This window comes from Columba livia, chromosome 3, assembly GCF_036013475.1.
Source record: "Columba livia isolate bColLiv1 breed racing homer chromosome 3, bColLiv1.pat.W.v2, whole genome shotgun sequence".
In the NCBI taxonomy this organism is placed as follows: Eukaryota; Metazoa; Chordata; class Aves; order Columbiformes; family Columbidae; genus Columba; species Columba livia.
In genome coordinates this window covers 78,091,107-78,106,155 of record NC_088604.1, presented here as the reverse complement: position 1 = coordinate 78,106,155, position 15,049 = coordinate 78,091,107, and the positions used below count along the sequence as shown (strand labels likewise).

General features: G+C 40.0%; 1 protein-coding gene across 5 annotated transcripts in view; it reads left to right on the top strand.

Annotated features, from left to right (window-relative positions):
- Positions 1–15,049, top strand: part of PCNX2 (pecanex 2) — a 151,171-nt gene that overhangs the window by 105,601 nt on the left and 30,521 nt on the right. For all 5 annotated transcript variants that reach the window (XR_010471482.1, XM_065057771.1, XM_065057769.1 and 2 more), the window contains 2 exons: positions 6,135–6,193; positions 8,600–8,815. Coding sequence is in view for 4 of the 5 variants with exons in the window: in XM_065057771.1 (XP_064913843.1) it covers positions 6,135–6,193; positions 8,600–8,815 (275 nt within the window). In the remaining variant the exon portion in view is untranslated. The remainder of the gene's footprint in view (positions 1–6,134; positions 6,194–8,599; positions 8,816–15,049) is intronic.

Below are 15,049 nucleotides of genomic sequence, written 5' to 3'. Positions count from 1 at the left end.
CTTTCGGTGAAAATATGTATATGGAGTACCTGATAGTGTGCTAACCTAGTATTTCTGGTGTAGGCTTTCTTTGTAAGTCATCATTCACCAGTCTTTGTCCTACTTGTATTTTCTCATACTTTCTTGCTATCCCCACCTCCTAATTTTATTTTTAAGCAGTGACCTTGAGTTTAAAAGTGATAATTAAAAAATCTTAAGTTTATGTTATTTTAACATTTCACACTGAAAAAACTTAAGAGCACTTTGTTGTCAGCAACAAAGAATATTAATAATGAATTCTGAAATGCCTTGCTGTCCTTTCCCCCTTTTGTGATATTTAAGCAATGTGCATCAATCTGTGGAGTAAAGGAGACAAACACCTTGGCCATATTTGCTGAAGGGGCTCCCAACATTTTGGTGTGTGGTTTGTTTCTTGGCTTTTGTTTTTTCATTTTGTTTTCATTGTTTTCTGCCTGATCTCGCTCTTTTTTTCTGGTGAAAACGTCAACAGGACATTTCTTATCATCTCCGTTCTACTCTCCAGGTCCTTACTGCTTCTCAGGCTTTTGCCAGTTCACTCATGGGCCCATTGGCCAGTGCAGAGCCCAAGTGCATTAGTCCTGCAGAGCTCTAACCCAGCACTGGGCACAGTGTTGTACCTTTACTATGACGTTTGCTTTGGTTTGTGATGAGAAAACCAGGAAAATAACACTCACCTGCCCTATTTCAAATCCATGGTTTTGTGTGTAATTAACACTTTTGCTTTTAAATGAAAAGTGCGTCTGTGGATTGCAGGCAGTGAGGTATGATTGTGATGCAGGGTCCTGTGCTAAGCCACATCCTCACAGGAATGTCAGGTCTAAGCCCCTTTTCACTGACAGAAGAGTGAGCACAAACGTCTCTGTACAGTTGGCATAATCCTTCCACTTATAGAGCTTCTTGTATCATTTAGTATAAAATACCTGAAGATAGTGACTAAATGCCTTTCAAAAGAAAAAGCATACAAGGACAAGGGGGAAGAAATTAAGTAGCAAGGCAGACAAATAAGACAAAAGCAGGGATATTGATGACATTTTGGTAAAGCATTAGTGAATATTTTAAAGTACACAGATGCTTAAATGGCCTGGCTTACAAATAAGAGGTGAATTCCCCAGCTAAACCTTTGAATGTCAGAACATTTAGGTGGGCTGTTTAATCCCTATTTGGGCACTCAGTTTTTGATCTCACATTCACACCTCTCATTTGCATCCCTACTGCTGCAGGGGCACAGAAACCTCATCTCCAGGAAGGCTTCAGAATATGCCAAATAAACATGCTCAGCAGTAGCTCGGCAAATGACTGCAACTCTGATTTTTATACCTACTAAAACCACAAAAAACCAATATCGAACAAACACCCCCCCACCCCAAAACCTAAAACACAAAAAACCCCAAAGCTCTCAGAATGAATTATAAAAAGCTTTTTAAGAAACTAAAGGAACCCTAAGAACAGGAAACATTATTGATAGTAAGACCTTCCTGTGTTCTAAAAGGATCCTTCAACAGCGCTGTCCTTAACAACTGGAACTTTTTATACCATAGCCCTCCCCCAATTTCCTGGTGTTCAAGCAAAGCCACTTCTTATTTTTGTTAGATGAAACACTGGAGCAATTAGGGAAGGAGGGGAGGAAGAAAGCATGAAAGATAAAAATCAGAGAGAGTGACCAGGAAGGAGAAGTTGCTTTCATTTTTAAGAGATCTTATTGATGTGAGTTAAATCTGAGGCATCTTTTCCATGCGGCTGCCCAGAAAACCTGGACATGGTGATGCACGAAGGGGCTGTCAGCCTTTGCTGTTATAATCGTGCTGGAATAATTCTGCCTATTAGATGAATTGATTTAAAACTACTTGGGCATCCTCCCACTTCCAATTAGTACCGTCGTTTTTGCCGCTGGTGTCCTTCAAATATTCGTGTCTGCCTGCTTACTCTACCATCTCCTCATTCTCTCTCCTGCCTCGCTGTCATAGCCTTCTACTACTACTGTGTTTTTAATGCTAAGCCTTCCATTTATAGTGCCAGCAACATAACACATTCACAAGAAAATGCTGAGGATTTTTTTCGAGACTTCCATGAATAGGGCTGCAGCATAGTAGAGTTTGGAGTTTCTCTCTGTTAGATTTGCCTGTTAGATGTCATGGAAAGTCAGATTCCAATGTATTGGACACAAAGAAAAACTTTGGATCTCCCCTGGAAAGGCATCTCTTGCGTCCCTCAGAGGGGAAATGCTTTTCTTTGTTCTTTCAAAGTAGACATCCCCTCCTTCAGAGCAGGAATCCTGGAAATCCTAAGTTTGTGTTTTGGGGAAAAACCCAGCAGTAGCAAGGCAGATAGAACAGTTGTGATTTTATTCTTCTGCAAATAAGCACAGCTTTTTTGTTTGTTTTTGTCTTCTCAATTTGCCAAATTTGCCAAATCCACTGTATGTTCCCCAGGCTGCCTGAATCTCCTTCAGGCTTTCTTTTTTACCCTTCTAAGGAACTGGGAAAGTAAAGTGAGAGAAGAAAGTCTTTCCAGGTCGAAAAACAAGGCAATATTTTTGGACAAGGGAAGTATAGGAAGTGACTTCATCCTTTTGCAAAGGGAAGCAATAGTTATAATGGCATGAACAGCGCTGTGCACACCCGTGGATTGTCTCAGTGCCCACATAAATTCTGGATTAAAAGAGCGTGAGAGAGATGTTTCAGGAACTAAGCAGGATTTTTACTTTAAAATTACTGAAGACTTAGCTGAAGATGCTCAAACACAATCTCTTGCTCTCCAGGGCAAGTGCTCAAGGACTTGCAGTTGGTTTGCGTAGAATAATGCAAATCAGGAAGAAATGCAATTACTGATCTAATTATCACCTTTGATGAGTGGTAACAACCAAATTTAAAGCAAGAGGCCACTGGAGGAAAGCCCAAATCACCCACTAGTCCCAAAAATCCAGTTTGAGAAGTCCTAGTCAACAGGGAAAAGCCCACGAATAAAGATTTTGCCCATTTGAGTGTTAGGTGCAGTGTATTATAATTTAATGCTATGCAAATTTCCATTGCCTTCAGGAAGGTACAAACATAGCTTTGGAAGCTATGTTTGGTTTTTAAAGTCCAAAATGGATTACCAGACTGAATTTATTCAACTAAACTGAATTTCAGGACAGGAGGTTGCTTTACAAACTGTCTGTATTACCTTCGGTCTTAAAAAAAATTAAAACTGTGCTTCAAATATCTGTATAAAGATTTGAGTTTTTCTAGTAGTGTCTGAAAAGGTAAATCCTTTCTTGTGTCATGTCCTGAGGCCCGTGGTTTAGCTGCTAAAGCAATCATTACTGTGCTTGGAATGGAGCATAAAGCTGCAACGGAGTCTGGTTTTGTTTTGTTTGTGAGAGCTGTTCTGTTTCCTTCCGTTCTTCCCCATCAGGCTGCATTATCTGTCTCAGAGTGTCCTGAAGCACTTGTGATTTTCCCTGGTTGTTTCACGCAACTTCTCTCAAAGAAAAGAAATTTAAAAAAAAAAAAAAAAAAGAAAGAAATGGAGCCACAGCTGCATGCTGGGCAAAAGGATTTCTACCTATTATAGATTAGAATTTTCTGAAGTATTGCTTTATTTGTATGGGCCGCAATATGCCTCAAGAACGGAAATGCTTTATAGGTTGGTAAAAAACTGGGATAAAGAGTAGTATTGACTTGTACCTCATACTGCCACACTGATTTCAGAGGGACTGAACATTAACAAGGAGTCTCATAATCTTAAAACATATGCATTTGGAAATCAGCAGCATTTCTCTGCTGAGAATAGAAAATTGGTTGAATTCCATAACCTAATCTTTATGCTTACTCTTGCGTAAGTTGCAAATGCAGGTGGATGTATATCAGGGTAGAAGAATTCTGACAACCTTTTTGAAGTAAAATCATTCTTTCTATTCTGAACTGCTTAGAAGGTCCTCCCCCCATTGCCATTTTCTGTTGCATAGGAAATGAAAATTGCAGTTACAATAAGCTGAGCCAACCAGAGGCAGGAAGATAAATAATACATCTAATAAAATGTTAATCTATGTAGATAATGTACTAATATTAATTACAAATAATTCTAATTAAGACTCACATTCTCTTCAACTGTATTTCTTGCAAAGTAAAGAACATGCCTTTTTAAAGCAAAAATCAGTTGCTTTTAGGGAGTAGAAGTAAAGCAGTTCTGATCCTCTTCTGTCTGCTACATGGAAGCCTGTGTGCAATTTTTCTGGTGGTTGGTTTTCCAGTTTTTTGGGGTAGGCTGTAGAATGTGGATGAAAAGGCTTTTTAAAATTAGGGACATCAATGGCATCCTTCTTCCATTTGGCTTCAGCATGAGCTTATAGCTTCAGCTCAGAAACTTCCATCTTTTAAAATAAACTGTATATTGACACACGGAATCCTGGAAGCCAATACTGCAATGAGGACATACGGACTCCCAGAGAGTCTCTGCTGTGCTTCAAAGGCAACATTACCCTGTGTTTACACCATCCTTTGTCAGTGTTCTTTAAGCTGTGTGAAAGCCTCCCATATAACTTTTACCCTCTTTGCCACAGTCATCTTTGGGGCATATCTAAGTTCTCATAGTGAGTAGCTAAATTTGGGGTTTCTAAGTTGACTGGCCAACCATCATCCCATTAAAAATCTCCACTATGCTCTGTGCTCCACCCCCATGAGCCAGACCCCAGCCAATCCCATCACTGTTTGTGCCCTCATCACTGTTTGACCAAGGACATGATGAGGACAATGCCTGGATGTCTCCCTCGATTCCTGTGCCAGGAGAGATGGTGCCTTGGCACTTTTCCCCTGTGTTTGTGGGCCGGTGAACAGATGAGACTCTTGCCACTGTCATGTGTAACCTTCTGTAAAATGTGGTTTAGAGCGAACAGCTTTGTCTTTCCCCATTTTCTCTTTTAAGCCCATTTTTCAAGGAAGGAAAATATTTACATATCTGATTGATAGGTCTTCTGCTAAGGCTGGTGATTGAGGGTAAAACTTTTGAGACAATATTCTTAATTAAATGTCCCAAAATCCTAAAGCATCACTGTCAGAAGAGTATTTCAGGGAAATGTATATTTGTCATAGCATGCATTTCTGTTAGCCAGGTTGTCACTTGTGCCCTGAAGGCCTAGGAGATGGATGCTTGGGAGCTGCTTTGGACTTCTGGTGTTAAATATCACTTGTCACCACAACAACCACTCCTTTCTGTTGGACACGTGCCTGCCTGTAGTGTTTTATTCATTCTTTATTTTCAGACTTTGTTAGTGTCTTTTATTACAGGTAGGAATAAAAGCTCAATGCAATCTGCTTTCTGTTCTGTGACCATTTTTCCCATGGTATTTATATTCCACTGCTAAAATAAAAATACTTAGTAGGGAATATGTCATTCATAAGGGAGACAGAATTACTGTTTGTATGCAATGAGAGCCTGTAATTTACTCTTTTTCAAGTGACAAGAATGACCAGAGACTCTTGTTGCTGCCTAGCTAAATATGAAACTAAATGAAGTGATTTCTTGTTGTTGTTTTCCCATAGATGCCTTACACCCACAGAAAGATTTTTCACATAAGGAAAGCCCCTCAAGTCTAGCTGTTTCCTTTAAAGCTTAGAAGGGAAGAAAAACTGATTTAATATTCTTTCTGTTTACTGTTTTGGTGGCGCCTGGCTCATGTGCTTCTGCAGGCAGTTCAATTATTTAAGTATGTAGTGCTGTGAATGATCACGGATGCCAAATCCTGAGTGACCTCTGTTCCACAAGATGGAAAAGGGGGAAAAAAAGAGTTTGAGGAAAAGGAGGAAGAAACACAGATACTTCTGGTTTATGTGCTGATAAGCTACTATATCAATACCATTATTGAACTGAAATACTATATATGGCTACTTGGAGTAAACTGATGAATGGATTAAAGCAGGGGTGTCAAAATCATTTTCACCAGGGGCCACATCAACCTCGCAATTGCCTTCAAAGGGCTGAATGTAATTTTAGGACTGTATAATGGAGGAGTGTGAACTGCATAATGATATAAACACAGAACATGAAGATACGCTAAAAAGAAAATAAAAATGTAGTTTGGGGAGAATCTGTTTTTTAAAAAGAGAATTGGCTCTACAACATGTCTTTATTTCCAGCACCAAAAGATCGGACCATTCCAACACAAGACTGGCAATTCAGATCGAAAAGGATGCAGGTATGGCCTGGGAGTTTGGGTGTTTCGCTTGATTTGCAAAATGTGATGTATTTACATGAGCAAGGCTTTGCCTGGGATGCTAAAGAAGTGCAAAGGTTTTAAATGATGTGTGAACAAACCAGAGTATTTTAAGTGTAGCAGAGCACCACTTCACGCCACGTGACTTAACTAAATTCTCTTTTCAGTTCCATGTATGTGATCAGGCAGCTGCTGGGCTGTGCACCCCTTGGTTAATAAGAACACTGCTGGTTGTGTGGAGCATGCAGCAGATGTCCTGGCTGGACTCAAAGGTCCACTGGGAAGAGTAAAAGGTTTTGGAAAAAAGCTGCAGATAACAGTGCCCCTGCCACCACGTAGTTTGGGCTGATGGGTATCTCCTCTTCCTCAGAGAGAAACCTTTTTGGAGAGGCGGGAGGAGAAATTGGGAATTTGTGGGAGGGGGTAAAAGACAGACACAGGAAATATGGAGGGCTGCTCATGCAGGTGCTGGTCTGTGAAATGAGCTCCAGTCCCTGGGGATATAAAGCACCTTCCTGGGCTGCACTGGGTGGTTCCTGTGAGAGTGGGAAGTGAGACATTTTCTGGCAAACCAGTGGACACGGACAGTGTGTGGCACCTCAGCTGATGCTCTTCTGCGCCTGGCAGGACAGAGCCCTTTCCAGGGGAGACTGATAGCAGAGTTCCGTGCCAAATCGCAGTCCCAGTGGGAAGCCAGGGTTACATACAGGGGTTTCTTCTGCTTTAGTGTTCTGCAGCTGATTTTATTTTACCACTGAGGTGTTAGGGATTGTATTGTGGAGGCATACGTTTACCTTTTAATTATTCTTGTTTATACCTGCCTGTCTTTTTATCCTTATTCATTACATTAGTAGCATGAACAAATACACATCTTTAAGCAGAAATGGGCGTAATCCAGAGCATCCAAGAAAGCAAGCATGGTGTTAGCAATTTGAGGCTTATATAGTGCTCTTTTATTATTTATCAGTTCAAGGCAGATAGTTAAGATGTTTCCCAAGGCCATTCTGTCATCTGTTAGCAGTAACCTTTAGCATTATTATATATGCTAATAAGCTAATTATGTTTTAAAACCCATAGCTCAAGCAAAGCATTCTTTTTGTGTGTGTGCTTAAAAGATTCATTTTATGACTCATTTAGATTTTGACTGTCTGAATATGCTTCAGAAGGTCTATAGTTGATTTTGTCTGTGTATGTGTACCTGCATGTACATGTGTACCAGGGCTGGATGCATAAAGGCCGCGGTGATGAAAAGCTGTGTAGTAGCACACCCACTCTTCCTTTTGCATTGAGGAGCAATTTGTAGGGAAAGCTACAGCCTGTCATACTCTGATTTGCTCTCCGTGTTAGATCTGCTCCCAGATATGCACATACATAAATATGCAAGTGTACCTGATATGCTCTCGTGTATACAAATACACCTCCAAGATGTTGTTTTGTACATGTACATCTATTCATGCACCAGCATTTAAAAAGTATTGAAGGTGCGACACTGATGTAATACAGAAAATAAAAGCAGGTCTCATGTCAAGTGCATATATTATGTAAAAGAGTACAAGCGCAAGACAACACCGCGTTGGATTATGTGACACTGTTAGCATTTATGAAAGATTCATTTCCTTTCACAGATCACCATCATAAACTGCTAATTTTAATCCAGTTAAATGCCATAGATCTTTATGGGATGAGACCGTTACACTGTAATGAGTGTTACCCACCTGGGCAGTGTTTCCGATTGATGTGTAACTGGACAGCTGATACTATTTTTAAAGAAGTCATAGCAGTTCTAGTGGTGAATGGACCTTGTTTCATTCTTTCTCAATACTCTAAATGTACTCTTTAAAAATATCTATCCTCATATTAAGTACCCACAGATACTTTAGGGACGAAGCCTTGAAAAATTCCTGGAGGGCTAAAAGAAATAAATCATAATTAAATTACTGGAAGCTATAGGACCAAATTCTTTAAAAATCCTAACAATAATATTCAGATTTAAGTTTGTGTACTGAAATAATAATGATTTCTGGTTTCTTATTGCTCGTAAGAACAATATGTAGACCTTAACTTATCATTGCAGAGGAGCCAAAAAACTCCTGCTGTAATAAAACATGAAGGAGTTTTGGTGATTTGGGTAGTCTGAACTATGTGTGTTATCACTAACTTGATGCTTTATTTGTAATATTGTTAATTAAACAGAAATTTCAGACCTGATTCTCTGAAGACCTGAAAACTACCTAGAAAACGCAGTGTGTATAAAGTATCAAGAAGTTACTATCTAGTTAGAGGAAGATGTTTTATGCAGGAATAAAAAATAGCATAGGCTTTTATGCAGAATGGCTTAGTGTAGTAATAATTTTATGTTTTTACAAATGTGTGCTGCTCTGGTTGTAGGAAATGATGACAATAATCTCAACTCCATTTTTTATGAGCATTTGACAAGATCTCTACAGGAGTCGCTTTGTGGAGATTTGATTCTGGGCCGCTGGGGAAACTACAACACAGGAGACTGTTTTATTCTGGCATCGGATTATTTAAATGCCTTTGTGCATTTGATCGAAATTGGAAATGGTCTGGTCACCTTTCAGCTCAGAGGGCTGGAATTTCGAGGTAAGGATCCCTGATAATTTAAGTAATAACAAAACCAGCAACAAAATCTGTCTGGCTTTCTTAATGTATCACAACTCTATAGTATGCTATAGAATTTGAGAACTTTTCCCTCTTTCTTATTACAGATATTTTTCTGTCTGTCCAAAGGCTCTGTACTTCTTTATATCATTATGTGAATGACAATGTTCTGAAACCTGGATGTTTAGAAATTTGGAGTCATGTTCTGGAGTATCGTAAAACTTCCAGAAAGAAGGCCTATTGAGTTATTTGCTTGGTTCACAGATCTTTTAGGTTATGCTTAGTTTATGTTTTCAGATTATTTTTTCCCACTACAGCTATGAAAACCGAAGTGGTTCTTAAAATTGTTCAACCCTCAAAACTGATCTTTGAAAAAATGCCAAATATCATTAGACTCCCCCCATGGAAAATATCCTGTGTTGGATCATGCAAGATGCCAGTGCTGAGATGGTCTCTGTCACAGTAGAATAGGAGAGGAGAAGAAAGTGGGTCAGGTCTTCATATTTCTCTTACTTAGGAAGGGCAGACTTCAGCTGAGGAAGGGACCTCTCTTTCTTCTTGTTCAGTGTAATCCTCTGTCAGGACACGTCTCTTCAGGGAACGGCAGTTGCATCCCCTTCCTCGGTAGTGTGGCTTCTGTGAGGCCAGTTGCTCATAGTGTCCTTTTGTCTGTTGTTGTCTCTAGGAAGAAAATTGAAAGTAAAACTGCAAGATCTCTAAACAGCTTTTAAATTTTGCTCATACTACCCATGTTGGCTGCCTGTGTTTGTTGTTTGGATTTGTAACCTTTCAAAGATCCCACTTCGCAATTGCAAGGGATAGGAGTTTTGAAATCCCAGAACAGCTTCCCAGGCTCAAGCCTGGGAACATCTAACGGGCGATGTGTAGAAGAGCATATATTCAAGGCAACTTTTCAACAAGGTTGAGTATGAGAAAATAGGAGACAGACTGGCTTGTTGAACATATTTAGGTGTGGGAGGATTAGACTAGGAAATAATGTGTAGGCTCAAGTCTTGACTGTCACAGACTCTCTGTGGGATGTTGACCAGGTTGTGGTCAATGCTTGATGTTCACTTTTCTGCCTGTGTGGTGGGGGTGAAGATAACACTCTGGTATCCTAAGAAAAGTTATGTAAAAAACAGCAAATACCTGAAACAGCTTGGTATTGTAGTACCTGAAGAGATACCTATTCAGTACAAAGGCAAATTGTAAGAAAAAGCAACTGGAAAGGAAGAGAAAGAATTTGTTTATCAGCCTTGTAATTTCTTGTTGTTCATGATGATGTGTGTGTGATTCTGTGGCTTTCTTCAACTTCAAAGACATTGCAAGGATTATCTTCTCCTTGTATGTCCCCAAGGTAAGCAGTGGTGCTGCTATGTCAGAGATAAGTACTGAGGTTAAGTACCCTATAGAGTTCACAGGTGGAAGACTTCTTTTTGGGTAGATTTGGAATTTGCTATTGCTGCTTTAAAATCCAGGCCAGAAAAATGCAGATTTATGTTGTTCTGCAAGAACAGTACCGCTGTTTTCACAGGCTGGTAAATCTCTTAGATAATTGCCTTTTGTTTTTGTTTTTTGTTTATGTTTTGGGATTTTTTTAAGACAGTTTTAGTCGGCCTGTCAATTTTAGTTCCTCTTAAGTTGCTCACATTTAGAATTTTTTAATGGAAACTCTGCGAAATCAAAAAAAGAGTTCAATAATTTCTGCAGATCTGAAAAGTGACTTCCAGGGTGGATTTATGCATGTTAGAGACATATCTTGGACAATGTTGACATTTTGTTCAGATTTGTTAGGGTTTTTTAGTAAACAGAGCCATGTACATTTTCATGAGCTTGCATTCTTATGTTGGAAAATTATCTTTGCTGATCATCCTTTTGTGTTAAAATAGTTCACTGTAGGGTTTGAAACAAACAGAAGAAATCTCACTTTTATGCTTGAATTACATGAGTTTTGTGAGTGTTTTTTTTTCCTGTATGTAGTTGCCACCTACTGCTGGGTCCCTCTGTATCATCACCATCCCCAGGCAGTTCAAGAAAAGTAAATCTTGGAAGCAGAGATGGAAAAATGAGAGGGTCCTCAAGCCACGTGCTAGCTGGAAAAAAAGATGAGGGCCCTAGCCCGACAGGCTTAATGAACTGGAAGTTGAATAATTTTGTTGTGAAGTGGTTTGGGAAGACTTTGTTTTGACTTTGAGCCAGGATGGTTTGTTACCAGGCAAGTGCCATTTTACATTTGAATCTGAGAGCAAAGCTCAAAAATTGCAGCGTGCCACCTGTCAAGGCATCTCTGTATTCCCTAAAATCATAGTTTAAGTAACTAAATGGGTCTGAAAAGTGACCTTTCCATGCAGACTCCCTAATGCTGTTCAGTGTTAGTGCTGTAGCTGATTCACTTTGTGAATAGATTTAATGTGTCTGCTGGATCACAAAATCACAGAATGTTAGGGATTGGAAGGGACCTCGAAAGATCATCTAGTCCAATCCCCCTGCCGGAGCAGGAACACCCAGATGAGGTTACACAGGAAGGCGTCCAGGCGGGTTTTGAATGTCTCCAGAGAAGGAGACTCCACAACCTCCCTGGGCAGCCTGTTCAGTGCTCTGTCACCCTCACTGAGAAGTTTTTTCTCAGATTTAAGTGGAATCTTTTGTGTTCCAGTTTGAACACATTATCCCTTGTCCTATCATTGGTTGTCACCGAGAAGAGCCTGGCTCCATCCTCGTGACACTCACCCTTTATATATCTGTAAACGTGGATGCAACAGGCCTTTAAATTCAGTTGGGGCTGAGCCTCGCAGCATTGCATGTGTTTCATGGTTTGCCATTGAGAGCCAGCTGAGGCTGAGCCAAAACTCTTCCTTGGAAGGTTTTCTTTGCTCCTTCCTCTGTGTGGGATCATGGCCTGCAGGGGCAGGAAAATAGAGCTGGCTGCCCCCAGGCAGCACCAGAAGCCTTCCCCAGCATGGAATAGGCACGTTCTTCCCCATTTACAGTCTTGGAAATGACAAATGTGGGGTACAACTGAATATGGTAGGATTTCTTTCTGCACAAGTGGCAAGAGTATATGGAGCTGCCCTGGAAGAATCTGGTGGTTTAAGAAGTCAACAGTTAAGCACTGGGCTCGTTTCCTCTTCTTTGGGCCTCTTACATTCCTATTTTTAGTTGTCTACACATGCTGTTTTTCACACAGGACCCACAAGAAAGAAAAAAGGGGCTAGAGGAGGAACTTGAAATCTATTATTTTTGAGTTTTGTCTGCTTGACTTAGTTTCAAATAAGTAATTTCAATTGAGGGCCCTAAGAATCTGCTGCTCCCTAAATAGGAAATCTTTGTTTGCTTTGGAAATGAGGGAATCACAAGAGTGTTCTCTGTGACTGTTTTCTGTTTGAGAAAACCAAAACCAATATCTGCATCCTGGAGCTCTGGATTTTCCTACGGGTGTTTCTCCATGTGGTAGCTGAGAAGCTGTGCTGGCAATAGTGCCACAGCACTGCTCAAAGAAGAGGTCAGAGAGTCTTCTGAAGTGTAGTGGGGACAGAAGGCACTGCCTCCCCAGTTTGCAGTCCAGCCTAATTGAGAGTTGGCATTATAAATGACTGATCCAGATGCTTTTGGGTAATAAAAGCATTTGGCACAGCTTTTAAACAAAACAAAACAAAACAAAACAAAACAAAAAAAAAAACAAAAACAAAAACAAAACAAAACCCAAACAACCAAAACCCTGCAGGCAGGGTAGGAAGATACAGACTGAGCAGACTGAAAGAAGAGAATCAGCAAGGCTGGGATTCCTCTCATCCATCTTTAGTCCTGTTCAAATTAAGCACCTTGTTGAATTTGTTCTTCAAACTCACTTTCTACAAACAGAGAGAGGACGTGCCTCCATCTTATCATTCGTCCTGTGTGTAAAGCAGAGGGGAGCCTCAATACCTTCAGGTATTGAGAGGAGATGCCCAGCTCCTCCTTGACCGAAAATGAAGAGAGGGTAGTACTGAGCTCAGGCTGGGTGAAAACTTCCAGGTAGCTGCACATTGGTGTGGGGGAGTCATATCCTTTGGTAACGTAACTCTGTTGTCTGTATGCTAAAAGCAGCCTGCCAGAAGAAATACATAATGCATTTTTTAATTTGGTGAAAACCCATGATCAGGGAACAAACAGCAAGAATGTCAAAATATCCAGCTGCTGTGAGTTCTCTATAGAAGAAGGAAAGCTTAAAATATTTTCCTGTTCACTCTGTGTCTCTACAAAATGTCCAGTTTGGTGTTACATGTGCAGAAATTACTTACGGATGGTGATGCTGAAAACTTGAGGAGCTGTTTTCTAACTCGCGGCCAGTTGCCTTCAGTCATGTAATTAAGTTCTAAATCTCTGCTGTGATTTTTTTTGCTACTGCATGTTGCACATGCAATATTCACGCTTCACTTGGAACTTCATTAGATAAATCAAGGACACAAGCACAGAGCAGACACATGTAATTGTACGTAGTGTAAGTCAGCTGTGACAGTGGGATGGGATCGCCTGTGGGGCTTTCTCTATGTTAGCTAGCTTTTTTCCCACGCAAATTGATGCATGAACGTAACCAGTTTATGGTATAAGCTTTAGGCACACTAGTGATGTCTAAGAAATAAAGACAATTACTCATTTCTGCAGTGTATGTGTACACTGTATAGTTTTATTACAGTAGCAAGTATATTACCAGTGTAAGGAGTATTTACTGGTGTTTGATTTTTTTGTGTCTGAAGGCTCTGTAGCACTACCAAGAATCATTCTTTATTTAAAGAGTGGTTGCAACTTTAACTTTTTGCTTTTACAAATCACATCTTGCTATTAGCAAATAATGGTTCCCACCTTCCTGTCTTTCCTGAGACCACACTTGAAGTGTATTCAATGTATGCACCAGACCATCAAAAGGTACTGATAAATTACAAGGACTTGAGAGAAAAGCAGCCATTTTTAACACATCTCTTCATAGAGAAGGTTAAAAAACAAAAGTACATTGTGGGAAAGAAAAAAGGCCAAAAGATGCAGTGCTCAGAAATATTAGAGACATGAACAGAAAGGATGCAAAGAGGTTTCTTTAATCTTGATTATTTAATTGGGAAGAATGGCATGAAAAGGAAGAGGATAGTTTATGTTAAAAGCAGGAAATCTGCAGTGTACAACCCTGTCTAGATGGACAATGATGCCCCAACAGTGGAAGCCATCTATGAATTTCAAATAAACTTAGAATAGTTTCTGTAACACAGACTGGAATAAATATTTAATGTCTTTTTTTCCCTTTCTTTCCTTCCACAATTTTATATGTATATATGGGTGTACTGGAGAAGACTTCTGGAAGCAAGGAAAAATGTTGTTAGATGTACTGCAACCTTTTTATTGAGAAAATGTCGTTGCCAGAAACAAAAAATATTGTGTCTTGCATTGCACTCCGAAAGAGGTGACATGAGAGGTTTTCGTGGTATATGGTAGCTGCAAGTTTAACAACCAGCATCCTTAGAGATTGCTTTCTACCACCTGGGCTTCTACAATGTGTCTCTGTGGGCCAAGAAAAGTGAAGGTGTCTGAGGAGAGGGGATGCCTGTTATTGCAGCAACTGGTCTGGTTAGAAAACCAGGCTTTTTTTCAGGCATGCAAAAACCTAAAGCAGCTGAAAACTAAACCACAGTTTTATAACGAACAGCTTTGATGTTTGAGGAATTGATATTGGCTTTTAAGTCCTGAGAGATTTTTTTTTTTTTAAACAACCTGAGACTATCAGAGCCTATTTCTGTTCTTAATCCAAATTTCACAAGGAAAAGAGCAGGAAGGAGCCAAAACAGTTGCTGGGTTCCAAAATGTGTTTGGTTGTGGGGTTCATGAGTTTACATTTAGGAGCTCAGTTCACTCCTTTTTTAAGCATTTGGTTTTCTGTGTTTCTAGAACTATATCTGATGCTTGTTTCAGGAGAGGACGTCCTTTCAATGCCTGTAACCTGTGCTCTGTGTGCTTCTGGGTGACTTCTTGTTGCTCGTTAAGCTGCTATCCTGAGCAGAAATGTGTCATGTCAGAAGGAGCCTTATCCATCAGAATTTGGGAATACTCAGATTTGCAGCAGAGCTTGGTGGAGCAGAGCCAGATATTTGTACTGTAATGCCTTTATTTGTAAAATATTAATGTGCATGATTTTGCCAAAGAAGTGGTGAGCAACCAGGCACTTTTGTGGAGTTGGCGGTGAAGAGGCCC